This window comes from Cotesia glomerata, linkage group LG6 (genome assembly GCF_020080835.1).
Source record: "Cotesia glomerata isolate CgM1 linkage group LG6, MPM_Cglom_v2.3, whole genome shotgun sequence".
NCBI classification, from domain to species: Eukaryota; Metazoa; Arthropoda; class Insecta; order Hymenoptera; family Braconidae; genus Cotesia; species Cotesia glomerata.
Window position 1 is genome coordinate 2085828 of NC_058163.1, and position 20793 is coordinate 2106620.

At 27.5% G+C, this 20793-nt stretch overlaps 5 protein-coding genes across 11 annotated transcripts; 2 read left to right on the plus strand and 3 right to left on the minus strand.

Annotated features, from left to right (window-relative positions):
• Positions 1 to 5: 5 nt before the first annotated feature.
• LOC123267509 (protein SHQ1 homolog) lies at positions 6 to 9294 on the plus strand (the record flags this gene model as incomplete). The annotated part of the gene is given in 10 exon segments (XM_044732180.1): positions 6 to 179; positions 321 to 478; positions 553 to 743; positions 1026 to 1186; positions 1248 to 2255; positions 8122 to 8174; positions 8365 to 8452; positions 8525 to 8621; positions 8684 to 8962; positions 9127 to 9294. Coding segments are annotated over 8 exon segments (1875 nt in total). The 3' UTR covers positions 8818 to 8962; positions 9127 to 9294.
• On the minus strand, positions 4168 to 5530 carry LOC123267492. Its single transcript, XM_044732153.1, has 2 exons — positions 5138 to 5530; positions 4168 to 5071 (listed from the first exon to the last, which is right to left on the minus strand). The coding sequence occupies exons 1-2, from the start codon at positions 5428 to 5430 to the stop codon at positions 4189 to 4191; spliced, it is 1176 nt and encodes a 391-aa protein (XP_044588088.1). The 5' UTR covers positions 5431 to 5530; the 3' UTR covers positions 4168 to 4188.
• Positions 6151 to 7419, minus strand: LOC123267503 (mesencephalic astrocyte-derived neurotrophic factor homolog). The gene is made up of 5 exons (XM_044732172.1): positions 7103 to 7419; positions 6861 to 6987; positions 6657 to 6781; positions 6450 to 6591; positions 6151 to 6385 (listed from the first exon to the last, which is right to left on the minus strand). Exons 2-5 carry the CDS (start codon positions 6943 to 6945, stop codon positions 6207 to 6209), a joined length of 531 nt encoding a protein of 176 aa, XP_044588107.1. The 5' UTR covers positions 6946 to 6987; positions 7103 to 7419; the 3' UTR covers positions 6151 to 6206.
• Positions 9258 to 14945, minus strand: LOC123267502 (biogenesis of lysosome-related organelles complex 1 subunit 4-like). The gene is made up of 6 exons (XM_044732171.1): positions 14856 to 14945; positions 10873 to 11070; positions 10705 to 10776; positions 10224 to 10457; positions 9973 to 10116; positions 9258 to 9890 (listed from the first exon to the last, which is right to left on the minus strand). Exons 2-5 carry the CDS (start codon positions 10972 to 10974, stop codon positions 9991 to 9993), a joined length of 534 nt encoding a protein of 177 aa, XP_044588106.1. The 5' UTR covers positions 10975 to 11070; positions 14856 to 14945; the 3' UTR covers positions 9258 to 9890; positions 9973 to 9990.
• Positions 14931 to 20521, plus strand: LOC123267487 (putative fatty acyl-CoA reductase CG5065). 7 transcript variants are annotated; one of them, XM_044732143.1, is made up of 9 exons: positions 14931 to 15069; positions 17678 to 17802; positions 18264 to 18479; positions 18602 to 18996; positions 19052 to 19161; positions 19240 to 19438; positions 19541 to 19780; positions 19851 to 20108; positions 20183 to 20521. In XM_044732143.1, the coding sequence occupies exons 3-9, from the start codon at positions 18273 to 18275 to the stop codon at positions 20355 to 20357; spliced, it is 1584 nt and encodes a 527-aa protein (XP_044588078.1). In that variant the 5' UTR covers positions 14931 to 15069; positions 17678 to 17802; positions 18264 to 18272; the 3' UTR covers positions 20358 to 20521. The 7 variants fall into 7 exon arrangements, with proteins under 7 accessions (XP_044588078.1, XP_044588081.1, XP_044588079.1 ...); XM_044732144.1 differs by lacking the exon at positions 14931 to 15069 and adding an exon at positions 17480 to 17563; XM_044732142.1 differs by lacking the exon at positions 14931 to 15069 and adding an exon at positions 17496 to 17585.
• The last annotated feature ends 272 nt before the right edge of the window (positions 20522 to 20793 follow it).

The following is a 20793-nucleotide window of genomic DNA, read 5'->3' on the forward strand; positions in this document are numbered from 1 at the left end:
GGCTGATATATAATAATTTATAACCTGAAACTAATAAGAAAGTTTATCAACAATTATTATTATCATAACTGTAATATAAATAGCATGAATTGTTTATCTTATACTAAAAATAGCATAACTATAACAGAAAATATCTGATTACTTTATTTTTAATTTATAAATATTAATTTAATATAAACGTGAGTATAACTGCTGAGTTTTAAATTTGTGTGAGAAATACGGTATTGAAATTAACACGTGATAATTCAAAAAAAAATTTTTTTTTTAAATCGCTAATTCCAGTGCTATAATTAAATTAAATTTGTATTAACTTATTTTAGATAAAAAAAAAAAAAATGTTGACTCCAAGATTTGAATTGACTCAAGATGATAAAGAATTAACGATTAATATCTACGCACCTTATGCAAACATAAAAGATACTGAAGTTTACGTCGAAAAAACGGATTTTCGTTTTTTCTCTTCGCCTTATTATTTACGGTAAGTTTCATCAATTGTTACAATTCAATACTTAAATTTTATTGAAAATGCCAACTTACTATTTTTTTCTTTAGATTGAAATTACCTGGAGAAATCGTCGAAAATGACAAGTCCTTTGGGTCATACGATTGCGACACGGGAAAATTTTTATTCAGGTTTTCGAAAGTAACTCCCGGTGAACACTTTGATAATCTGGACATGATCACAACTTTGCTAGCACCTTCGAAGAAGAAGGAAAATTTAACTGCTAATATTGAAGTTATTGGTAAAAATTTTTAATTTCTATAAATTTTTTTTATTATTAACTATAAATAATACTAAAGTTAGCCGACGTTTTTAATTTTTCCATTTTTTTTTTTAATAATTAAATTAGAACAAAAAAATATTTTTTTTTAATTTTACTTACAGTTTTTCAAGGTTTTTACAAATGAAAATTTTTTTTTATTTTTTTGTAATAATTTTTTCAATAAAAAAAAATTCTAAAAATTTTTAGATGTCACCTAACTTAATTTTCATTAACTATAATTGATAATTATTATTTTATCAGGGAATCCAGCTGTAGCAAATGAATGTTTGGATGATAACTCATCAAGTGACGAGTGGTATATGCCCCAAAAGCCAGCAGGTTCATTACCAATAAACATTTTGATGAACGCTCCAAAATATGGATTTGGAAATAAAATTTCAAACGCTCTTGGGCCTTTTGAAGTAAGTATTTTTATAAAATTATCCTATTATGAATTATTAACAATAAAAATTAATTTTTTAGGAAGGCTGGTTGAAAGACGTCGTAGATTTACCAACACCTGATTCAACACTGCCAACAATGCGTTCTTCTCTCCGTGAATCTGACGAACTCAACAATTTCAGTGACGATCACTACATGGCGGACTTGTTCCAGCCCCAGGGAACGATGAAGGCAGTCCTGGAGTTTACTCCTTCCTGGCGAAGCTTCAAGCCAGAAGAAGTAGAATTTACTGACCATGAAAAAGATATTCTGAAAGAGCTTCCCAACAAAGAATTTCTTCTTGAAAAACAAGAAATCCAAGCGGCACTTTACGGCCTTGTGGACATTATGTTCTCCAGTTCGTACAACCACCGTGTTACTACTGGAGAAAACACCAGCGAGAGCAGTTGGGACATTAACAAACTCAGCGGAACTTTGTGTTGGTTCGAGAGCTACTCTTCAATGGATCAGGTTGTTAAAACTGCGGTGAGACGATCACTGTGCTACCCGATCTACCGAAACTGGGAGCTGTCTATTAAGGTCCTTGAGGATGTCAAGGCGATGCTGAAACTCGGGAAGAAGTTTGTGATTAAGCGACTGTGCGAAGTATACGATCTGTTTAACAATTCATACGAGCCAAGGTATGTTCTTAATCAGTTGTACATCCGCGATTACCTCATCTGGCTCCAACAGGCGCCTGAGAATGTCCTAGACTTGGTGATTGAGGAGCTAGAAGCCGTGGAGATCAAGAAAGAAAATCTGGGACTTGATATTGTGGAACTTGAAGCTGCTGGATGGTCTGTGTTGGAAGAAGAGAAGAAAAATGATGACATAAGAATTGATATTGATCAGAAGTTCCCAGAGTATTTTGTCAATAGTGTTGTAGATGGATTTGGTAAGCTTGAACTTAAAGATCAAAGTCAGTCTGACACTGATACTGACTCTAACAGTGACAGCGACAGTGACAGTGACAGTGATAGTGACACTGACACTGACAGTGATACTGACAGCGACAGCGACACTGATAGTGATAGCACGGATCCCTCTGAAGCTTTTAGTCTTTCCAGCACTGAAGCCAACAGCTCTGATGATGAAATTCCTCAAAAAATATATGATGATCTTGACTCTGATGATCTTACTGAGGAAGAAAATTAGGTTTAAACAGTTTTTACTGTATTTATTTATTACTTTATAGATTAAAAAATCTTTTAAAACTTTAATCAAGTTTATTTAAAATTATATATATAAAAAAAAAAAAACCCATTGTTTTAACAATATTTTTAAAATTCACTAAATTCATAACGTATATTTTACCAGCTGTTAATTTAAACTCCCGATTATTCTTCATCATAATCATATAATAACGAGGTTTTTAAGTGCATACAGAGGAAAATTGTGCCAACAGCATTCGTAAATAGATAAATACAAGTTGTCAATGTGTGAAGACAGTTTGTTTATCACCGATTTAACAATAAATATATAGTTCTGTAAAAACGTAGAAAAATGTTCCACTTGTCAGTTCAATTGCTGCTTTTATATTGTTTTCTTTCATATAAAAAAGAACTGTATAAGCTTTAAAAAAAAATTTATTAATATTTAATTAAAATACTTGATAAAAAAATATAATTATAATTACCAATAACATTTAATTGAATAGTAGATGCCAACAATACAACAAGTATCAAAAACTCAATAGATCTCTGGAGACAATCTATTAAATTCAACAAGTATTTCTTCCGTTTAATAATAATTATAAATTCTTTTCTATCTAATTTTACATTTTTTCTGTTAATTAATTGTCGAAAACTTGAGGCTAGTATTTCAACTTGCCCGCAAATGTGCATAACTATCACCAAAAAATAAAGATCAACTCCACCGCTGGCAACATTGTAGATGCAGCAGCATTCAATAATGCGACAAATAAATCTGATAATGTAAATAATTAACGGAGTATCTGCATAACTCCAGCATTCAGAGCTGACAGGTGTCGTTCGGATTAAAACAGTAATATTTTCAATTGTAGTTGTGTAAGGAATCCGTTCGGTTGATATATTTTTACTATGTAAACCGACATAGGTATCAGAACCACGTAGAATAATACGCGATTAAACGATGAGTACTTTAGCATTATTTTGTTTTCTGGTAATTGCTATCTTTTGCCTTCCACCAGTCGCTCATAATATTCGTAATTATCCATAACATATTGTCATGGTAGACGTTTAATAGTACGTATTATTTTAGAAATAGCTGATACTGTGGTTATAAAGAATCCAAATATGAAAACTATTTCTCCTGTAGGGCCACAGTGATCAACTAATTCTTCACTTAAAATAAAACCTGATGTAATCTTTAAGTTTTAACAAGATTTAATTATCAAGTAGGTATTTTTATTTATTTTAGTATTTAATAAAAATAATAAATTAATTACCAAAAATAAAAGCAAAAAAGTTATTCGGATTTTCCAATAAATATTGTGAGGCTCAAGAGGCCATGAGCAAATTATTTTAGTTATTACTCTGTACAATGGTACACTGTGACAAGGGTTACTATCTTTGTTAAACTTTTCGAAATGTTATTACTCAGAAAAAATAATATTTCAGATCTTTGATCATAAAATATTCAGAGGACAATTTGCATGAATATACAGGTATTAATAATAAAGTGTGCTCTTGCGCAAAAAAATAATATCAGTTTATTATACCAAAGAAAATTTATTTATTAAATATATATATTGATTTATAGGTATCTACCTAAGAAGAAATATTGAGAGTTTTATATTTATAGTTTCTTGTTGAATATTAAAACGCGATGATCGCGTCACGCAACGTTCGTAAGAATATAACTTATTTTTATTATGCACCCTATTTAAGTTTATAAACTATTGTGCACAAATCTTTTATATCTTAATCCAAAAAAGGTTTATTTTGTAACTAAAAAATTAATTACAATTAATTGATTTTTTTTTTTTTTTTTTCAAATTACTTCATTTTTCAAGGACATAATAAATCCAGGGCAACAATTTACTGTAATGCGCAATTAACTTACTCTTTACTTCTTCTTCATCAACATCTTGACCATTAGCCTCAGTAGACTGACTAATTTGCAACTTGTCACTGAACTCTTCTTCATCTTCTTCTTCATCATCCTCATCGACTTCCTGATGAAAATTCTCCGAATTTCTAAAAATATCAGAAACTTCTCCAAAAAAACCTGGACCTTGATCGCGCTCATAAACAGTGCTGTCAGAAATAATCAATCCGTCTCCTAGTCTGGCACTTCTTTCATCCGTTGATGAGTCTGGAACATCCAAGTGTCCATGAAAATCCGGCTTGGAGTGCTCCAGAACTAGGTACTCGTGTTTTTTAGTCGCGTCTCCGCTCATGTGATAATGAGGCGCGTGCATAATTATCTTCAAGTCTGGTAAAATCTTTTCTTCAGAAGACACATCTGGTTCAGTTGCGTCAGTTACTTCTGAGGTAGGAGTAGAAGTTAAAGTATAAGTTTCAACCTCATCCAACTCGACTACAGTGGCATAAATATCGCAAAGCCCACAGGGATCGTCTTTGTGGGTCGACAAGATGGCGGCCTTGACGTAAGGAAAATGGAGGATGCTCCAGGGGACTACAATTTGATAGGCCAAGTACCCACACCGGTCTATCACCAAAACTTGATCCTTTGAGCCGTTAAAATCTTTCCAAATATTCAATTGTTCGTTGTCTTCTATTATAAAAATGTCCGGAGCTATCGCACTTTTAAGAGAACTAATTGAATTGTTTTCTTCATCACTCGTCACTCTATTGATGATAAAAAAAAAAAGTGCTTCGGGAAGTCCAGAACGTTGCAGCCGGTCTTTTAATACTTTAAGCCTAAAACAGAGAAGAGTTTTTATGTTATTTAAAATTATATTAATTTATAAATGACAACTTTTTTACATGACTGCTTGTCGATAACTGGATGGCTGGGTTGCATCTAAAAATCCGAGGACATTTACCACGCCAAGTTGACCAGCGATAAACTTTGCCTTGGGACACTGATCTGTATCACTGTACGACTCACTGTAATTGAACCCCGTTGTAATAAATGGGATAAATATCAATATAAAAATTTGGATTAAAGTTGAAGACATTTTTACGTGCATTTTAAGGGAAGCTTGCAAGTTAACTGAGGATAAAAATATAATAATTATAAAGAAAAAATTAAACAGTACAAAGTGTACAAAGAACATCTGTGTTCTATCATATTTTCTATCTTGGTCTCTTCCTCTGGTTCTCTCTTGTGCTGAAACTCTCCACAGTTGATTCAGGATATAATGCTTTACATTTATAAATATGTGCATAATTTATTTATTTTTTTTTTTTTTTTTTCAATCATAAAATTTTATATTAATAGTAATATAAAATATATATATATATTTAAATTACAATTACAATCTGTTAAGTATTTGATAACAATAAACAAATTTTTGTGATTTTATGTACATGACGGGTACTTATTTGGGACAATGTTCATTAGTATTATTGAAAAGGATTTTTTAAATCAATTGTTTTGAACCGCTTTAGTCTTCTGATTATCTCTTTATTTAATAATTCTGTTGCCATGGGATTTGGGTGGTTTTTTTTAGTCTGCCTTCATATTTTACGCTCAGTCTCGTAATTTATTCTTCCTTAATGGTCGGGATGCAATAGTAATAATTTAAGTGAAAAAAAAAATAAATATTTTATTACAAATATTTTTATTTTACCGTTTACTCACATAATACATGAAGATTTTATAATTATTAATTAACAGTCATTGTTATATTTTGGTTTTTATATTATTAATTATCATTAATAAATAACAATTAAAAAGTTTGATAGAGTAAAATAAATATAATTGGCTTTTATTTATTTGTGTTGTGATAGTTTATCGTATTTTCCTAAATTTTAATAAAATTTAAACATAAAAATATGTATCTGATGTTATTAATAAACTAATCCAAAAAGATAAATAAAAAATATTAATTTAGAGTTCAGTTTTCTTTGTACTAGAAGTGTATTTGGGTTTAAGTTCCTCGATACGTTTAATGTAGTCTGTTTTCTCAATGCACCCATCGCAATTTTCATCCCAATCATTCAATATTTTCTTCAGGTCGCGTACTTTTAATTTCTTCAGGTCAACCTTGTCAAGATCAATTTGTTTTTCTGCAATTTAAAATAATTATTTAACAAATTGGACTTTTATAAAATTAAATAATAAATAACATACCAAATCTGAGATCACAAACTTGAGCATCTTTTTTACGTAATCTCTCACAAATTTTATCTGATGGCAGTGAGTATGTAAGTGGTTTGCTCAATTCAACAAGAATTCCCGTGGCTGAATCTTCTAATCCACCCAAATAGTAGCACTAAAAATAATAAAAATTAATAATAAAGAATTTTTAAATAATAAAATAATTAAATAAAAACATACGAGACGATTTTCTTTGCCTTTGGAGTTTTTACAGAATTTCTTAAATTCTGATTCTATTTTTTTCGAATCCTTTCTCACATCTTCTGTTAGCGTGTCAGAAAATTTGTCTAATGTTTTCACACACACTAAAATAGAAAAAAAAAAATTAATAGATATTTTTTTTAATAGTATAAAAAATAAAAAAAAAATAAAAAAAATAATTACCTTCACATTCTCCTTCTTTTAATGCAAAAGCAGGTAAACTTAATCCCAGTAACAAAAACACAAATAACAAAGTCAATTTCCCCATTTTAGTCTTGAATATATATATATATATATTAATACTAATCACCTGTAATCAATAAGAGCGAGTTAATTAAAAAATCAAACAAAATTTTTCCTACTCCAAAAGAAAAAAAATAAAAAATAAAAAATGTCTAGGTTAATAAAATGACACTACCACCCACCTGATTGAAATAAAAAACACAAATGATCTATAAAAAATATAAGTACAATTTTAATAATGGTGGAAAATATCCCGCTTATGGAAAAAAATCTATTAATTATTGTAAATGTAAATAGTATTTATAAAAACCATCGGCTTTATATTTATACCACGTTGATTTCTGTCAAAATTTGTTACTACAGCTGGCGAGAGCCAATTGGTTAATTCTACGGCTACGTAAGCGCACTTTTATTGGTGTAAATCACATTAGTTTTATACTATTTTACAGTGGAATTGTTAAATCTTGATAAAGTTTTGTTTTTTTGTCTCTATTTTTTGCTTAATCAGCTGTGGGAGCGAAAGAGACAATCTAAGAAATTTTATTGAGATTTTATTTCAATGACTAAAATATACATACTCAAGTGTATATTCAATGCAATTCACACTGTAGTCTAGTTGAAAAGTAGTAAAAGAAAAAGCGCAATCACAATTCGATTACTCCGGAGTAGAATTTCAGAATTTTTGGATTTTAGGTTGGAATTTTTGTTTATTTTTAATTTATTTATTAAACATTGACAATGGATGATTTATTTGGAAAAGATGATTCTTTTCATAACAGCGATGCTGTTAAAAAAAATAACTATTTAAGTAATGATGACAAGTTGGATGATTTTATTGAAATAGAAGAACATGAAATTAAGGTAATTACTTATATTTTAATTAAAATTAATAAATAATTAAATTAATTAATTATTTTTTTTTTAGCCTGAAGTGGACAAATCATTATTATCAGAAGAAACTGACAGTAATTTAAATCCCATCACTAGTTCTCTGGAAAAAAATTCTGGTGATAAAAATGAAATTATTAATTTGGATCGTATAAATTCAAGTTCAAGTAAAAATCCAAACACAATTACTAATAATAATGACGATGAAGATATAATGAACATCAGCAATAAAGATAAAGATTTATTTTCGCAAGCGATATGTTTGCCACCACCTCCTCCAGCACGGCCTATGGAAATTAAAGATCGCCGGGAGAGCAAAGATAAAAATAAACGAGAGTTGGAAGAAGAGGAGCGTGAAAAAATGCAGTGAGTATTTTTTAATTTTATTTAACAAAAAAATTTGTCCCAAAAAAATCATTTTTGAAAAATTGAATTTTTTACTTTTTAAAATTTTCACATGTCAATTTTTTTTTGCCATAATTTATTTGTAATATAATTTTAAAAATTATTAAATGTATGCTAAATTAATTTTCTTTAATAATAAGTTTATTTTAAGGGTTCTAGTTTCAAATTTCACGGAAGATCAACTAGATCGTTATGAAATGTTTCGAAGAGCTGCTTTTCCGAAAGCTGCCATTAAAAGGGTACTTTTATTTCTTTAATTATTTATTATTAACGTGAATTTTTAAATAATTAATAAATTTTTGTTTGAACAGATAATGCAAACAATAACAGGGTGTTCAGTATCACAAAATGTTGTCATTGCAATGTCTGGTATTGCCAAAGTTTTTGTTGGAGAAATTGTTGAAAAAGGTAGATTTAATACTCTTTAATTTATTGATTATTTATTTAATTGTTTATTTATTTATTTACAGCCTTAGACGTGATGGAAGAATACAACGACAGTGGTCCAGTTCAACCAAAACATTTACGTGAAGCAGTTCGCCGATTAAGATTACAAGGACAAATTCCGATTGGCCGCTCAAGGAAAACATTTTTAAGACTTTAATAATTAATTATTTATATATTTAATTTAAAAATAAAAATCATCTAATTAGCTTATGTTAATATTTTTTATAAATAAAACAATAAAAAATTTTTTTTCTATATCTAATTGAAAATGAATATCGCAACAAATATTACATCTTTGTAAGGTTATAGTATAAAAAAATTTTAAAAATGTTAAAAATTTTTTTATTGATTGTGATATTTAATTATGTTGTGAATAATGAAGAATCAAATTCAAGTAATAATAAATATGTTTTGTTATATTGTTTTAACATTTATGGATATAAAAAAAGTAATTTTAAATTTGTAGATAATGAGCCAAAAGTATGGTCACCTTGGAGCGAGTGGTCGGGATGCAGTGTAACTTGTGGAATCGGACACATTAAACGTACGAGATATTGTTTAGTTGAAGGATATGAATTGGATGAAAAACAATCGCAATTAAAAACTTGTACTTTGGCTGCGTGTCAAACTCGAAGTAAAGATTTTTATGCTTAATTTTCTATAAAATCAACAATTTTATTAGTTGATTTTTTTTTTTTTTTTTTTTTTTTTTTTGTTTTTAAACAAGTATAATTAATTTATTTATTTAATTGTACTTAAGTACATTAGCTTTTAGCTATTCATATTTATAAAACATATCATATATACGCATTTATCATTTTTCATCTATTTTATTAAACATATCAATATTACCTTTTTACATATTGTCATAGTAAAATTTTAAATATATTCATTCTATTTTGACTAGTGATTTCACTTTCAAGTCTATTGTACCATTTAAAGTCTCTATATATTATTGATTTTTCCTTAGTACGTGTTCTAATTCTTATAATTTTCAATTTTTATCATTATTTCTAGTATTATAGTGTGTCCATCATTTATCTCTAATTAGCTTTTTAAGTAATTTTGTCTGATTGACATCCAATCTAAGGTCTCTAGCATAATTTTCAAATTTTTATATAGAAAAAAAAGCTAAAATTTGGGACAATTGGGGCAAGTGGTCATGCTGCACCAAAACATGCGGTCCAGGTAAAATGACAAGGTGGAGACACTGCATTTCTGAAGGGTGTTCTATGGGAGAAAAAGAAGCTCAAATAAAAAAGTGTCAATACGGATTGTGTAACAATTAAAATTTATTAAATTTATTTAATACTTGGTAAATAAAATTTTATTATTTATTATTACTAATTGTGGTTTGAAAAACGTCTCTGGTTCGGAAAATCGGAGGCAACTCAATGCTCGGTTCAATTCTGGACGTTGCTCCAAGTGTCGTTCCCAGAGTTTCGCTCTTGGATTTCTGCAATAATGTTAAAAAAATGGCTTAATCATTTTTTTTTTTTTTTTTTTTTCTTTCGCTGCAATGCAAGAGCATTCACTGTTGTAATAATTGATGGAAAGACTTACAAATAGTGAAAGTGGATTAAAAATACCAAGCAACCGGTCAGACACTGTTGTGCTGACACCTAATTCAACCTCAGCCGTGTCAACAGCCGCTTCTAAATTCATCAAGTCGATGTTAGCACGTGCAACAACATGCTCCAGTGCATCAATTCGCTTGCACAATTCCATTAATTGGGGATTTACTGACCGGAATCTTACTAAATGCTCAAAAGTACACTCGGCTCGCAAATTCTGTACCTTTATTAATATAATTATTACTGGGGTTCAGTTTTATCGAAGAAAAAAATAAATTACATTAAAGTTAGCAGTCACTTGAAAATTTTTTAATTTTATTTATCGAAAAAAATTATTTTAAAAAAATTGCATTTTTTATTTTTTAAAATTTTTACATGTCAATTTTTTTCTAATTTTTTGCTATAAAATTTTTAAAATTATTAAATAGGTATCTGCTGGATTAATTTTCATAAAAAAACTAATTATTTACCATTCCAACAATTGATTCAAATTCTTCAAGCCTTATCATCATTTCTTCAATAGTTTCATGAATTTTCAATGTCTTAAATAATAAAAATAGTATTGTAATTATTGATTCCATGGAAAAAAAAAAAAAAGAAAAAGTAATAAATTGAAAGTTAAAAACAAATTTTATTACCTGATTTGGTAAATCAACTTTCATGTAAGCCGAATAATCTTTAGCAAGTTCTCCAATCATTTTATCATTTACATTATTGTTGTTGTTTTTATTTTGATACATTATTTTTGATAATTAATATAATTATTGGTATTTAATGATGTAAAAGTAAATTAACTTGTTTTAATTGAATATAAACATTTTTGCAGGTACTCTGAACTGTTATCATATGTTTGATTGATGATAAAATGTAGGGAAATAATCTACCGCGCATGCGTACGCGCATGTGAGTTTTTAGTATTTTTTAAGCAAAGTTTTGATGAATTAATAACTATAAAAAATAAGTAGTCAATTTTTGACATATTATTTTAAATTGCGATTAAAAAACAAAATTTTTACCGTAAACAATAATTATATTTGCAAAATATATTTTAATCTCTGCAATATAGAATTTAAATTTAAATCGTTAAAAAATCTGATAAGTAATAAAATTAAAAAACAAAATTTTGGAAAATTACAGAATTATTACATTACTTATTATATAAAACTTGTTTACATTAAAAGTAATTTAACAAAACTTTCCTTAAAAAAAAAAAAAAGAAGCATTCGATCACGGATCGCGTGATTAATTAAATTACTTTTGTATAATTTACGAATGAATCAGCTTTATAATGCGTTAATTAATATTAATGTAAGCGTATATAAATATTATTCACTGGCGATCTTATCGAAAAAAAATAAATGACCCTGAAGTTAGCCGCGACACCCGCCATTTTAAAAATAAAAAAAAACCCCATAATTTGGAAAAAAAAAAATTTTTTTTTAACTTTGAAAAAATACTCGTCTAGATTTTTGAATTTTCTAAACGAGTATTTTTTTCAAAAGATCAAATAATAAATATTCGAGCTATAATTTGAAATTAAATTTTATGATTAAGTATTTTTCATTTAAAAATTTTTACCTAAATTTAATAACTTTTTGATTTTTATTTAGAATTTTCCGAAATCTAGATGAGTATTTTTTTTTTATTTTTCACTTTTCCAATTTTTCAGCCTGAAATTCACCGAAAACCACTATTTTTTTCAAAAATATCTTGTAATTTTAAAAAAACAAAAATTTTCAAATTAAAATAAAATACTCGTGTAGATTTTTCAGTTTTCTAAACGAGTATTTTTTTTTTTTTTTTCACATTCATAACTTTTTTCATTTGAATAATATAAATTTATACACTAGTCACAAAAATTAAGGGATATCAGTTAAAAGATTCTACAGTTACGACCATGTAAATTTTTTTTTTTTTTAAATTTCTTAAAAAATCAATCTTTTTGACGGAAAAAATAAAGATTTTTGAGAAAAAAAAATTTTTTCATTCAGAAAAAGAATGAAAATCGAAAAATTTCTTATAATGGTGATTTTTGCGAAAACAAAGAATTTGAAGCTTCGGGAGGCACTATGAAAAAAAAAAAAATCGCAGAGCTTTGAATTTTTCAGAGATTTTAGGGGACACTTTAAGGTTGAAAAATTACCGATGATATCCTTCGTTTATCCAAAATTATACCAAGTTATCCAAATATCCTTAATTATGCGAATTTTTGTCTTTTTTTCAGTCAAAGTTTTCAATTAAAATAAAAATTTTTTTGTCAAAAGCCGTTCATAGTATCTCATAAAGAATATTGTGTAGTTTTCAAAATCCTCCTTGGATTTCCTATACGATCATTATTTCCAGAGTTATTGACTATCAAAGTCAAAAAGGACTTTTTTTTGCTTTGATTCGCGATAACTCCGCGGCAAATCATCGTACAGGCTTTTCGATTAAGTTAAATTCAATGGCATTACATTTTTCAAAAGAGTTTTTCATTAAAACAATGGAAAAAAATTTTTTCAAGTCCGTAGACTTTTTTTTAGTTTTAGATGAGAAAAAATTTGGAATTTTTTTTTTTTTTTTTTTGTAGTTTCCTTAGTATAGGATTTCTCCGAACTCAAACATGATAAAAAATTTACATGGTCGTAAATGTAAAATCTTTTTGATATCCCTTAATTTTTGTGATTAATGTATAAATTTATATTATTCAAATGAAAAAAGTTATGAATGAAAAAAAAAAAAAAAAAAAAATACTCGTCTAGATTTCGGAAAATTATAAATAAAAATCAAAAAGTTATTAAATTTAGGTAAAAATTTTTAAATGAAAAATAGTTAATCATAAAATTTAATTTCAAATTATAGCTCGAATATTTATTATTTGATCTTTTGAAAAAAATACTCGTTTAGAAAATTCAAAAATCTAGACGAGTATTTTTTCAAAATTAAAAAAAAAATTTTTTTTTTCCAAATTACGGGTTTTTTTTTTTTTATTTTTAAAATGGCGGATGTCGCGGCTAATAACTTCAGGGTCATATGACTTGACAAGATTAAATTTTAAAATTTTCTTATTTAAAATTAAAAATAAAAATAATAGGATTTATTCAAATTATTATCTCTGCTGAAAATTAAGTTCCGGATAATATTTACATTTTTTGATAATTTATAAAACACCTCTGAAATAAGTAATATTTTATTAACTAACTGCGATTTATCGTTAATAAATAAATAACAAATATAAGAAAATAAAACAATTATTATGGTAAATTTTTAAGAAAAAAAATAAAAGATAGGGAAAAATTGACAAGAAGATATTATGTAATTAATTTTCAATATTTAATATAAAAGTTAAAAATTTAAAACTAGCTTTTAATTTTTTAATAATGTAATGATAATTTTTTATATAAATTATTAAATTATAAATTGATTGCCAAATTAATACTACTGATATATGCAAAATAAATAAAAATAAAATATTTACTATTAATTTATAAATAAAATAACAGTAAAAATAAAATATAAAACGCTTACAATAACTTAGCTAGTTATTACCCAATTTAATGTCGGAATTAATTGATTATCCTTGGCGAAATATCAGTATATAGCTTATATATATATATATATATATATATATATATTTTTAATATATAGATATACGTGATATTGCAACACTGCCCCTTTACTGAGAAAAGTGAAACTTAAATTTTTTTCATCGACACATACTTTTACTCGTAGATTTTTTATTTACACACTAAAATATCTTATTCAAATATTCAAACATTGCTATTAAATTTTATTTAAATTGAGCAAATTTGCCAAGTTATCTCCACACTAAAGTATCTGACCAAATTTAAGTATTTTTTATTTTTTTTTCTTCAACACTAGTTTCTTCCGTTCATTGACGTTAGTCAAAGGCTATTATTATAAACAAACAATGAGTGTAATTATAATGATTAAACACTCTTAAGCGTTTTTTTTTTTCATTCAAGTGTTAAAAATAATTAATACGCTGTAGTATTAATATAAGGTTTACATAATTGTCTATACACTTGAATTAATGCACGGGATTTGATTACGTATGAACAGATTAATAATAATTAAGGTAAAATATAAAAGTCATTACAATTTGTACAAAATGTAATTATTAATTTTATTATTTTTTTTCTAAGAAATTTTTTTTTTAACTTTTAATACTAATAAAAGTTATTTTAATTTTTTTCCTTTTTTTTTTTTTTGTAAACAATTGGCTATGATAAAATTTTACTGCGCAATTGTGTGACTATAATTTTTTTTTTTATTTTTATAAATTTACTAGATTAAAAAAATAAGAAGAAATTTTTCATTTAAATAAATATTAAAATTGTCTTATAGCAAAGTCCAGAATAAATACCCTCTTTCCATTAATGCCATTTATGCCTACGAATAACAATAATTTAGCCGATGATTTATCATGGTTATTAAAAAAAAGCGTAAATATTGCGTAAAGTTCAGAATGGCTAGTTAAGAATATATATTTAAGATATTTAGCAAGATAGTACACATAAGATATGTGAAATGAGGATTAAGTGAATGGGTACATAGAAGAGAGATGCCCTGTTGCGCTTAAATGTTGCTTACATAGAGATGAGGGAGATAAACTACTCACCTGGAATATTGTAGATTGTATAGAGGGAATTGAGTTGGGGCTGCCCGTAGTAGTGTCCACTTTGCGACCATAACTCTGTTTCGAGGTGGGAGCAAGAGATTGTACTTCTAGGTAACTTTAACTTAGTTTGTTTTTAAACTTCAACACTTTGCCTGATCCACTTACTACAGGTGACTACCTGGTCCATTTTTCATTTTTTTTATCTTTAATTTTGGTAAGTCAGACATTTTTATATTGTGTTTTTAATAATTGTTAAAATTAAACTATGGATCGTCTCTATTATAGACAATCTTGTTTGAAAAATTTTCTCATCAAGTAGAATAAAACTACTCTGTTAATTTGTTTTTTTTTTTTAATATTTATAATATTTTTCAAATTCTCATCGTAAATCTGTGCGATCAAAACGTTGTCCGCATCCTATCAATATCTGCAATAATAACTTTGAATTACAAAAATAGATAGATAGATAGATAAAAAATGTATTTGGCTCTGGAACCTAAGCTCCCTCAAAGCCATCAATATTTAAATTACATTGGTTTACATAGGTTACAAGATTACTTAACTAATTAAAGGTTTACAATTAGATTTAATTTCAAATGTTATAAAATCCAAATAGTAGATTATTTAATACAAACAAATAACTTAATTTAAAGTCATAATAATTCTACAAGAAAAAATATTTAAATAAAATCAACAAATACTGATAATAATGTCAATAAGTGTTATACTAATATTTTGAGTTGATAACTTTTTACATTTAATTAAATGTAAAAAAATGACTCAATTGGTTGTATTTGTTTTAATTTAGTAACACTCAATTAAGTATAAGCTTGTCAATTCTCATAGCCGGTTAAATTTTAAGTAATGTCTTAATAATGGGCCAGTAACTTTTTAAGTACTTGATATTTTTTTTTTTTTTTTTTATTATTTTAATTTAATAAAATATTTATTCATTAATATTAAAATAACGTAACTAGTGATTTTATAATAAAATATTTTAACAGCTGGCCATTAAGCTTTAGCATGAAATCGGCACAGATGTTTAAATAATTAGTTTTTAATTGGAATTTCTTTTAAATTTATATATAAAAAATTAATAGCCTTGTAAAATAAAATAATTCTTGGTATAAATGTTACTTAAATAAATTAATGTTTTACAAAAAACAACATTAAATTTTTGTAAGATGATGATAAAATACAAAAATTTGAATATTATGTAATTAAAATTAATTTATAGAAAATTTATTTATTTATTTACTGATCATGGAGATAATTCTCCTTTTGACCACAATAATAATAATAATAATAATAATAACAGACATTTTCTTCGCATTCAAAATCAAAATCAGGTCTACAATCAAGTGCTTAAATCATACTGACTCTTTTCTAACTCTAACAAATACAAATAACATTTATGACGGAAGTTATATAGAGTCTCAGCTGATGTAATAACTGGTCACCGAAAAGACTTGGACGTATTAAACAAATCGCCTTATAAAACTCGACTAGCTATTAGTTGTAATCTTCGGTTTGGTGGGTTTAGCCATCCAAGCGCCTGCCGATGCTTCGTTATATGCTCCACTCGGCGTATTCGTAAAACGAAATGCACACAATTGTTCATCAGCGATACTAACAGCGATCTTTCAAGCTCAAATGACAAATTCGTTAATAAAATTAATAAATTGTGTAATAAATAACATGTATGTTATGGGCAATTTATTAAATTAAAAAGTTCTGGTGGAGAAATTGGATCATACATGCGGAGAGATAATTATAACGCAAGAATTTTTTAATGGATTAATACTTACGGGTATAATTGGATAATTAATATGAATAAAAAAAAAATTAGTTATATAAAAATAATTAATACTTAACATATAGTCGAACAGATACTAGCATTCACCAGCTAACTAGTGTTCAAGTTCGATGGTTGCCCATCGACCTAACTATCCGAAGACGAATTGTCTCAAATTGTTAGTGAAGATGGAAATTTCCATCCACTTGAAATTAGATTTATACTAGCATGAAAATGATCGAATAGGTGATAACGGGTTAGAAGAATTATAATAAAATCACGGTTGATAAAATTAATAAAAAGTTTAAAATATAAAAATAATGTTGAACAGGTAAAAATTCAAATCACAGACCATTAATTTAACCAGTTACTCTGTAAATTAAAAGTTAAAAATGCGACAGCAATTAAAAACCTTGATTTAATATTTTTGAACCAAAACTTTTATCAAATAATCTTGCGCTGCTAAAATACGAATGAATAAAATTATAAACTTAAGACTTTTGTGTTTAAATTTAAATCCTAATGAATAAAAATTGTAATTTTATTAATAACGATGAATAAATCCCGTCACAGTTACAGTGAATAATTTCTGAATCAAAAAATATAACTTACCATATATTACATAACCCGCTCTTAATCCGCTTAATAACTCAAGATAATAAACGTCAAAAAGACCGCAAGAAACTGATCAGTATAGAACTTGTTGAACTTTTATTCCTTATTACTCTCACACGCAACCGTCACATAATCACACATATCTTCATATATCTATGATTCGTACATATATATATCCTTAGAATCATCGCATTACGGTAATTTAAATATAATCCATAGCTATTATTCTTCTCTATACGTTTTAAATGCGTCAGTTTTAGAAAAGCCACGACTGCAGCCACATCTACTTCTTCTCTCTGTAAAATTATAATTTAAAATGTGTAATCGTATTAAATAACTTACTATCATTAAAAATGAAAATATAATCAATCATCAAACGATTTATTTAAAAACGATTTATTCTTTTTTTAAGATACTTTACCGGTCAATAATCTCAGTGCATTTCTCTTTCTGCAACTTCCTGACACTCCGCTCACAACTTGTGTAACACTGTAACAGTTAATTTATATATATATATATAGATAATTTATATTAAAGGTAAGAACCGAATTACTCTCGCAATAAGTCACAAATAAGAACCGATTAAATCGATTTAGTTTGTAAAAATAATGTCTAGAATTTTACTCGGAACTTGATTTGATAAATATAACGTCGTAATACTATGATAATTAATGTGCTGAATTTTTTTTTAATTTCACAATTATGCTTTAATGGGACGGAAATTTTTTATTTTTTATTTATTTGTACCTGTAACTGGCAGGACTACAGATCATGCCAATCACGGTGAATGCGGTTACGTTAGGAGTGGTCCGAGTCTGCAAACAAACATAACCTTGAACTTTCACTGATTGTAAGAAGATTATTCGGTGCTCGTTAATATTATTATTACGCTTTAATATTGCGTAATCTTTTTTATTTTAAGTTTTTTTTTAATTTAAATTTCGAGTTTATTGGATGATATAAATAATTATAACAATAGCGTGGTATATATATTTCAGGCCGACAAGATGGAGGAAGAGATGGAGCTGAGTCCAATACAAAAGTTCTACAGTGGGAAAACAATTTTCGTGACAGGCGCCTCGGGGTTCATGGGCAAGGTACTGTTGGAAAAATTACTGTACCGATGTAGCGACTTGACCCGGATTTATATTCTGCTGAGAGCCAAGCGAGGACGATCACCGGAAATGAGACTTGATGATATGTTAAAGTTGCCGGTGTGTTTATATTTTTTATTTATCTTTTATTATTAATTTATTATATTGAATAATTTTGAGATTATTTTAGATTAATAACCTGAGTTAATTATTTGATTAGGTAATTTTCGAAAATATTCCAGGTATTTGAAAGAATCCGGACGAATAAACCTCACGTGCTAAGCAAAATAAAAGTACTACCTGGTGACATTGTTGAAAAAAACTTCGGATTGAATGAATCCCAGCAAAATCTTCTAATTAACGAAGTTGATATAATCTTCCACTTTGCGGCAACATTGAAATTAGAAGCAAAGCTAAAAGACGCAATTGAAATGAACGCGATCGGTACAGCTGCGGTTTTGGAACTCGCTAAAAAGATTAAAAAATTAAAGGCCTTTGTTCATCTGAGCACCGCTTTTTGTCATGTTGATCAAGAAGAACTGGGCGAGTGTGTTTATGATTCTCCGGAAAATCCAAATGAGGTTATGCGGATGACTCAATGGCTGAAGCCTGAAGCTCTGGAACTTTTAACTCCCAAGTAAGTATTTATAAAATAAAAACATTTATTAAATTAATTATTTATATATTTTAAGATTATTGGAACCACATCCTAATACTTACACGTACTCAAAACGGCTGGCCGAAACCCTTGTAGCGAACGAATATCCCAATTTGCCTTGTGTCATAGCTCGGCCCTCTATCGGTAATAAATTGTTCTTTATAACCAAAAGCTTTAATAGTTGTGAAAAAATCATAATAATTATTAATTAAAATTTTTCAGTGACTCCGTCGTGGGAAGAACCGGTTCCAGGATGGGTAGACAGTTTAAACGGCCCGGTAGGTATAATTGTGGGCGCTGGAAAAGGAGTTATTCGTTCGGTTCATTGCAATGGACACTACCATGCCCAATTAATTCCTGTAGATTTGGCGATCAACGCTTTAATCGCTATCGGTCATACAATTGGTGCCACTGAACAAAGGTACGGATTTATAACCTAATCAACTATCATTTTATTTAAGTTTTTTTTTTCTTTTTTTCTTTTTTTTTCGAGTTTGTCTTAAGTGACGTAATTTTTGTATAGACCAAAAAATATTCCAGTTTACAATATTACCCAGAGCGGAGTCCGGCCAATAAGTTGGGCTGATGTTGTTCAAAAAGGAAAAACAATTGCCTACAATTATCCGTTTGAAGCCGGAATTTGGTATCCTGATGGCGATATTAGGAGCAGCAAGTTTATCCATAACCTTTTTGTTTTATTTTTTCATATTTTGCCGGCATATTTAATCGATTTCTTATTGTTAATTTTCCGGCAGAAACGTTTGTAAGTATTTTTATAATTTTTAATTAATACTGTGTTAGTATGATATAATTAAATTAATTAAAACTTTCAGCATGGTACACATTCAAAAGCGTATAAGTGATGGATTAGAAGTCCTTCAGTACTTTACCACTCGCGAGTGGTCCTTCCGAAACGAGCAGTTGATAAAACTATGGCAAGAAATGCATCCATTGGATAAAAAATTGTTCTCCATAGATTTCTTCGCCGTGGAAGAAGCTGAGTACATAAAAAACATTATTTTGGGCGCGAGGGTCTACTGCATGAAAGAAAAACTAGAAACTTTACCTCGCGCTCGCTTCCATCTTAAAATGTAAGTAAAAATTTGATTATATTTTGTTATAATTTTATATAATACTACGACTTATAATAAATAAATTGTTGCAGACAGTACGTGGTGCATCTATTAGCAGTATACGGATTTTATTTTGGTGTGGCTTGGCTAATTGTAAAGAATTTTGAGTCGGCTCGTCTTTGCCTCGATTTTGTAACCGAAAAAATGAAGTTATTGCCAATAATTGGCCGGTTTGTTGAAAAGATAGCTCCGGTTCTTAACAAGTAAATTAGCGGTGTAATTTACATTTAAATAAAACACAGAGTTTTATTCATAAAATAAAATAATTTTTTATGTATTGGGAACACAGAGATATTATCTTGAATATTAATTTTATCAGAAACCAAGAAACCGACATAAGCTTTAAAGTAACAGTTATTTCGAAATAAGTTTTTAAAAAAAAAGATTACATTATTAAGCAAAACAATTGTGTTGAATTTATCACGCAATAATATATGGATTTTAATGTTTATTTTTATACTTTATACGTAAGAATATCATCTGTTTATGTTTTTATATAATATTAATTAATAAAAGGATGTTTTATAAAAATTATTTATTATAAATAAATTTTTTTACCTATTTGAATATTGTTTTGTAAAATTATACAAAATGTTTCGTTATCGGGTTTTATTTCGATAAGTCAAGTACAAACCAAAATAAA